This window comes from Triticum urartu, chromosome 2, assembly GCF_003073215.2.
Source record: "Triticum urartu cultivar G1812 chromosome 2, Tu2.1, whole genome shotgun sequence".
NCBI lineage: Eukaryota > Viridiplantae > Streptophyta > Magnoliopsida > Poales > Poaceae > Triticum > Triticum urartu.
The window spans coordinates 24,277,341-24,284,050 of NC_053023.1; the positions used below are offsets into that span (position 1 = coordinate 24,277,341).

Consider the following 6,710-nt stretch of genomic DNA (forward strand, 5'->3'; position numbering starts at 1 on the left):
AGGTTGTGGAAATGTTGGGATTTTTCAAAGCTTGTTTTCTTTTGTAGAAAGTATCATGAAGTGACGCGGAGTAAGCTTACCTTCTTACAGAGCAAGGTGGACTGAGGTTTAATCTACTTCCTCTGTAAACAAATATAAGAGCGTTCAGAACACTATTTTAGTGATCTAAACGCTCTTATAGTTCTTTATGGAGGGAGTATTTTTTTTAACAGTGAAGAGTTTTGTCGAACTTTAGTAAGTAAAATTCACTTTGAAAAACTCTGAATGGTGGCTAGGATCATCAGGGGGTGGGTGGATGTTTTTGCTGCTTTTCTGTAAGCTCAAGGTGCAGAATGGTGGCGTTGAAATTTTTTTTGGGGGAGGGGGGGGGGGGGGGGGGGTCTTTTGGTTCTACATACATAGCCCTGTTCTTTGGCACTTTTTATTTCTGAACTCAACTTCCGTTAGCACTGCTGAAGTCTCATGATGTTCGTGACCCTAGAATTATTTCGGTAGCTGATAATTTTGAGGGTATTTGAATATTTGATGATGCTAAGCTGCAAGATTGGGCTCTATGCTACATGGCCCCTTGCGAATTCTTTGATTGAAGACTGTCTTCCTCTGCTTCGACTTTACTTTACTTCTTCCTCTCTTGTCAGCAACTGATGTGCTTCTATTCATGGTGGCTGCTGTGTTTCTGAATGCAAACCTGTCGAGATATTTATGCAAAAACCAAAGACATTGTTTGGGTCGTCTCTTAGGGCTAGGCTAGTTTTGCCGTGTTGTTTTGCTTTGCTTTGGGCCAAGCATCCCACATCTTTTTGCTCTGGGCATCATGTCCACTTCTTACGTTCATGACATGTGTTGTATCATGTAGTTCTTTCTTCTTTTATCAATGGAGTGATACTAATGCTTAAATCTTTTAAGTAATATAAAGCGCCCTTTTTCGAAAAAAAATCAATGGAGTGATACGCAGACTTTGTGTACTCGTGAAAAGAAATAGAAGACAAAGATTTACTTGAGCATTTGCATTACCTATTTCTGTTATCAGTTTCTTAGCAGTGATGATGGACTACTATTTGACTGATATTCGGGCGCCTTCTTTTTAACAAATCGAAAAAATTCAAACTGTTTCATCCAACTTCTAACTGCTATCTCTTAACTGTCAACGGCGCTTTTCGTTTCGTTTTCACTGAACCATCAGAGAAGTTCACTTGGTGATGATTTGACTGCTTTCATGGAAGCAATTACTATGGCTAGCTACTCCGTTCACCGTACAGCGACGTACGGAATCTTCCCGCCGGCGTCGAGGAAGAAGGCCGCCAGGGCAGCCCACTCGTCCAGGAACCTCTCCTCGACGCCGTCCTTGAGCAGCGCCGGGAAGAAGAGCCAGAACGACGTGCCCGCCACGAACAGCCCCACACCCACCGTCGCCACGGCGCGCGGCGGCCTCCTCGCCGCCCACCGCCGCGCGCACCACCCCTCGGCGACGCAGCAGGCGCCGTGGAGGGCGAAGAAGGCGGCCATCCCGCCGCCGGGCGGCCACCGCAGGCTGAGGTAGCACACCATGGCCTCGTGCATCGCCCCGGACACCGCAAACGAGGCCAGCACGCCCGCGGCGGGCCCCGCGCAGGCGCGCACGGGGTCGTACACCGACGGCCGGAGGATGGCCGACACCATGAGGTTCCACCGCCGGCCCCAGAAGTCCCGCAGCGAGGAGGCCAGGTACGGCCGGTCGAACTGCGGCTCCGTCTCCATGCCGAGCGCGGCCGCGGCGGCGGCGACGCAGGGGAGGAGCAGGTCCAGGAAGCAGTAGGTGTGGACGCCGTACAGCGCCAGGCGCGCGTAGAGGTGCAGCCGGGCGTTGAGCCGGTAGAGGCCCACGAGGGCGGCCATGACGGCGGCCTTGACCGCGCAGGAGACGAGCGAAACTGACTTGGCCCCGGAACCTCCATCGCCGCCGCGCCGGAGCTTGACGGGGAGCAGGGCGGTGAAGAGGAACGGGAGCACGGGCAGCGCCGGGTCGAGCGGGCCGCGGCCGGCGGCGAGGAGGGCGACCTTGAAGGCGCCGAGCCAGGCGAGGAAGAAAGCGGCGACGCCCCGGACGATGGCGGAGGAGGCGAAGGCCAGCGGCGCGGCGGCGAGGAGCGCGAGCACCGGGAGCAGCGCAGCGAGGCGCGGGAGCCCGGGCCGGAGGAGGGACGACGCCGCGCGCGCGTACAGCGCGGCGGCCGCGGCGGCCACGGACACCGCGGGGATGCTGTCCGGCAGGAGCTCCATGGCCAGCGCGCTCGCGACCTGCCGATGCCACGGCATGGTGGTAAAGTGCGCGAGCAGAAGAGTCTGGCGTTGCCACTGTACTTAAGCAAGCATCGTCGCCCCACAGCCGACAGTGATATTCTCCTAGTACTACTAAATTCGTCCTTTGACACTGAGCTGTTCAACAAAGGAAGTGATGCTGACAAAAGTACTGTGGATTAAAAGCACTATGTACTCATAGGTTTGTCTCTCGCAATCAATCAAATTGTTTTAAAGTTAGCGGAAGAGCTGCTAAGATTCCATTAACAGAAGAAATGTGTCGACGCGATAATTGTTTGGTTTATTGAACAAAAGCAACCACATCGAGCTGGACGATGGCAGCATCACCACAAGACATACAAAGGCGTTGGTAAAACCTTTATCGACTAAACATGGGAGAGTAAAACACACCATAGACCATTGTTGTGTCATCATGCATCGCCCATCGCACTCTTCGTTCAACGACTTCTTCGATGCAACAACAATAAAGACCATTCCCTACCGTCCCATCAAAATCGGCCACAAGTGTGTTCTTCGACCTCATCGACATCGAGAAAGAAGACATGTCCGAAGGGGTATGGACATGTGCGCTTTGATACCGACTAACAAAACTCGTCCAACACTGCCTACTTATCAAGTGTGCTCCTGCTGCCTACCACCACGTCCCAATGACCTGCCCAGCTGGACACGCCCTCGCAGACTCCACACACACCAGCCCCCGACGGCGCCGTACCAGCCATCACACGCAACCCATGTGTGCCCGCTAGGATCTCTCCAAAATGATGCTTCCAAGGAAGTAATGACATATCCATCGTGGATCTGACAAGGCGGATCTGGGTTTTCACCCGGAGAAAGGATCATTAGGGTGGGAGGGTGCTGGATCTTCTCGGCAATGCCTCGAGGAAGGAAAACGCTACCCATAGATGTTGTCATCACTGGCATGACAAAGATTTTCATCTGGAGGAACCGCACCCCTACGCCGAGGACAACGTCCCAGCCACAACACCATCACTCGACTACACTGCATATCCCTAGTTTGAGCACTAACGACATCATTGATGGCTCGAACAAAGTCAGCCTAGGAGGCGACCGGTCCATGAACAATCATCGCTTCCACAGAGTGGTCTAAGCCTAGACCAACGCTGCCAAGGATGGTGCACCCACCGGTCACCGGAGTTGTCGACACTGTGCACTCCTACATTCAGCCGCCACCCGAGCAGCCAACGCACCTCTGATAACCAGAGCATCAGATCGGTCCGATCGAGCACAAGCCAGGCGCCCGAGCCCCAACACTACCTCGCACTACAGGAGCAGGACACAACGCACATCCGCAGCTAGCTCCCCCACGATGCTTCGCCATATGAGCCTCCTTGAATGCGGAGGGCGTCGCCAAGGTGCACCCTCCACTCCCTTCACCTTTGATGGAAGGGTGGCAACAAGAGGGGATTAGGCACTAGGGTTTGTTAGCTAGGAGTTGGATTGCCTCCATCCTCCGAGGTTGCCCGAGCAAAGCGACCCAGGAGGCATGCAAATCAAACCAGTTTTTATTTAAGGTTTTTATCATTTATGCCACCGGTTGTGTCACACTACTCAGTTTTGCCACTAGGAATTTCAACTTCTCAAAAAATGCCATTGCTTCATTAGACACATACTCAAAAATGCCACCGGACACCATTATTGTGATCTCAAATCTCTTTTGCCATGTTATAATGACATAAATACCTATGAACCAACATGCCAGCTCTTCCTATATCTCGCTACAATAAAGTGTGGGCCCATTTGTTCCCAACAACGTTCTTATTTTCCTGTAAAATTATCCGCTTGGTTACTCTTCACAAGTGGAGCCACACTTATCATTGTGAGATGGATAGAATGGACATGTGGGTCTAGGCTTATTTTTGTCATATAAAATGGTCAACGGATTTGACGTGAAAATAATAATGTCTAATGGCATTTTTGAGCAAACATCTAAAGGAACGATGGCATTTTTGAGATATCTAATGACATTTTTGAGCAAACACCTCATGAATCGATGACATTTTTTAGTTGTAATTTCTAATGGTAAAACTGAGTAGTGGGACATAACTAATGGCATAAATGATAAAAACCTTTTATTTAAAACGCAAAAATCATTGATTTTAAAAGTAAATAGTGACTGTTCACTGTTTTCAAAATCTCGAAAGGTGTCCTTTTTGTGTAGCTCACGTGGTAAACATATATCATGGTCAAACTTTACGCACGTGTAGAATACATCCTTACAAATATGTGCATTTTTCTTCTTCTTCAAATTAACGAGCTCCAAAAGCAATATCCGAACTACGGTAGACCTTTCAGGCAGAATGCATCAAATCAGGTGACCAAAAGGCAAAAATCATATACTACATCAATCAAGCAAGACTGCTATCGTAATCTACTGCCAAAACCAAGCAACTTCAGTGCTACTCAGAAAAGGGGTGCAAGATGGACATACAAAGTTTTTTTTAGGGAAAGATGGACATACAAAGTGGACATTATACAAGACTTAAAACAACAAAAATTACATATCCACAAATCCACCGATTTACGCAAGTCATTTTTCATCAACAAATGGTATCTTTCTGAATCGGCTACTCTTAGTCAAAGTACAGCATATGCATCTCAATGCCCATCTAGAGGACACCGGAATTTCCCTTTTTCCTTTTGAGAACATATGCTAGAAATAATTTACATCACATGCCCTCTAGGACCAGTGAGTGTAACACAACAGCTGGTGTATACAGTATGCCTGATTTTCTTTTGCCATACCATCGACAGCTGAAGTGAAAACCGTCGAATTTTACATGAAACATTTTGTCCGTCCAGCACAAGGTTGTGTCGTCAGGGGCACTGGGGAAATTCAGTGTTGTTACAACTCTTGCCCATCCAAGTCTGTCCTGACAGGATAGTCGAGGCCCTGCAGAGCGGGCATCCTTCGCAGGTCCTCTTCTGAGTATGCCGGAATGAACCAATACTTTTTGTCGTTTCCGAAGACCTGATAACAAGACCATTTGTTTACTAACATAGTTTTGCATTTAAGTAACTTCCAGAATGTCGTTGTTTACCAAGTCTGGTAGTACTATGGCCACCAAGAAGGAAAATAATAACAGAGAAAGGTCATGTTTCAGATGTTGAAGGTCACAAATACGGACATGATCAAGGACATGCACTTTCCATATTTTGCCCCCTTGATTATATTTGGGCATCACAGTCCATGTAGAGACCAAAAATAAAACATAAATGCTAGAGAATCACAGGTAAAATAATATCGATATGGTAATGTTGCACATATGTATCATGTACCCGGCAGAACTGCCTGTGAAAGGGCACACTCAAGGTTTATGAAACTACAACTAAAGAATATCATGGAATGTCCCAACATGATGGTTTGTCAACCACAAGTGCAGATTCCGGTTTAATAAGGCAATTTGAACTTCCATTGCTTAAATCTTCTCCCGCAGTTACCAAAGTTCTATGTTGCCACATGGAAATTTCAGGTTATGCCATTACAAACCTTGTATAATAACGTGCTCAGCTCACATAATGATTATTTAATCATCTCTACAAGAATATTATGTGATAATATGACTACTGAATGTGAGTTGAGCCTGTGCTACCATTAATATCTGAATCCACACGTAGTCATTGTATTTATAGGGAGTTTAAACTTTATTTAAAGTCACCTCAACAAGACAGGTTTATCATTTTCTTGAAATAAAGCTAATTTGACACATACTAGCACCATAGAAAATTATCCAGATGACTATGAAAAAAATAAGGTTTTTTATAAACCTAACCTGAGCAAAATTCTTCTTCCGGCCAAGATCATACATCCAACGTGGACTAGTTTTCTTCTCATATGCCTGAACAACAAAGTAACAAATTGATTTCATCATGATATAACAAACAATAAACGTTAATATTATATTACAAGATACTTGCCTCAATCGTTGTTGTATTACCAGAAACAAGTGAAATGTGCATTATCATAAAACCCAGAACGCTCAAGGAAAAGGCCAGATTCAACACTGCAAGAAACATCATAGTTTTAGTGGATGTTCAATCAATCACACTGAAAGCATACTTTTCTTTTCCAAAAATTAGTAATTCATTTACCAAATGTGAGAAATGTGGTTGCAAGTGCTGAAGGAGTTCCTGGGATCTCGACATCACTGAAGAAGGCTATGAAGTGAGGCAATAAAGAGAGGGTAACAAGCGACGTCTCAAGGAAGGTGTAAAACTGCAAGCACCATAAAAACAAACAGATTTATTTTTATAAGAAAACTAATGATCAACATAGCAGCATGGAAGAGTACACTGTTTCAAAACAAGTCCCAGATAAGTACTGAACAAGCAGTCCTTGTACTGTACTATAATAAAAAGACAACCGAACACACATGCTGCACAAATGAGATGAC

At 46.6% G+C, this 6,710-nt stretch overlaps 1 protein-coding gene and 1 long non-coding RNA gene across 2 annotated transcripts; both read right to left on the reverse strand.

Moving 5' to 3' along the window:
• Positions 1–1,248: 1,248 nt before the first annotated feature.
• On the reverse strand, positions 1,249–2,862 carry LOC125534827 (probable long-chain-alcohol O-fatty-acyltransferase 5). Its single transcript, XM_048697911.1, has one exon. It carries the CDS (start codon positions 2,293–2,295, stop codon positions 1,249–1,251), a length of 1,047 nt encoding a protein of 348 aa, XP_048553868.1. The 5' UTR covers positions 2,296–2,862.
• A 1,974-nt stretch (positions 2,863–4,836) lies between these two features.
• Positions 4,837–6,161, reverse strand: LOC125535298. The gene is made up of 2 exons (XR_007294638.1): positions 6,090–6,161; positions 4,837–5,287 (listed from the first exon to the last, which is right to left on the reverse strand). It is a non-coding gene; the product is annotated as an uncharacterized LOC125535298 (long non-coding RNA).
• Positions 6,162–6,710: the final 549 nt, after the last annotated feature.

Coding starts and splice junctions, on each gene's coding strand:
- LOC125534827 (XM_048697911.1), bottom strand. CDS start 2,295: ATGCCGTGGCATCGGCAGGTCGCGAGCGCGCTGGCCATGGAGCTCCTG.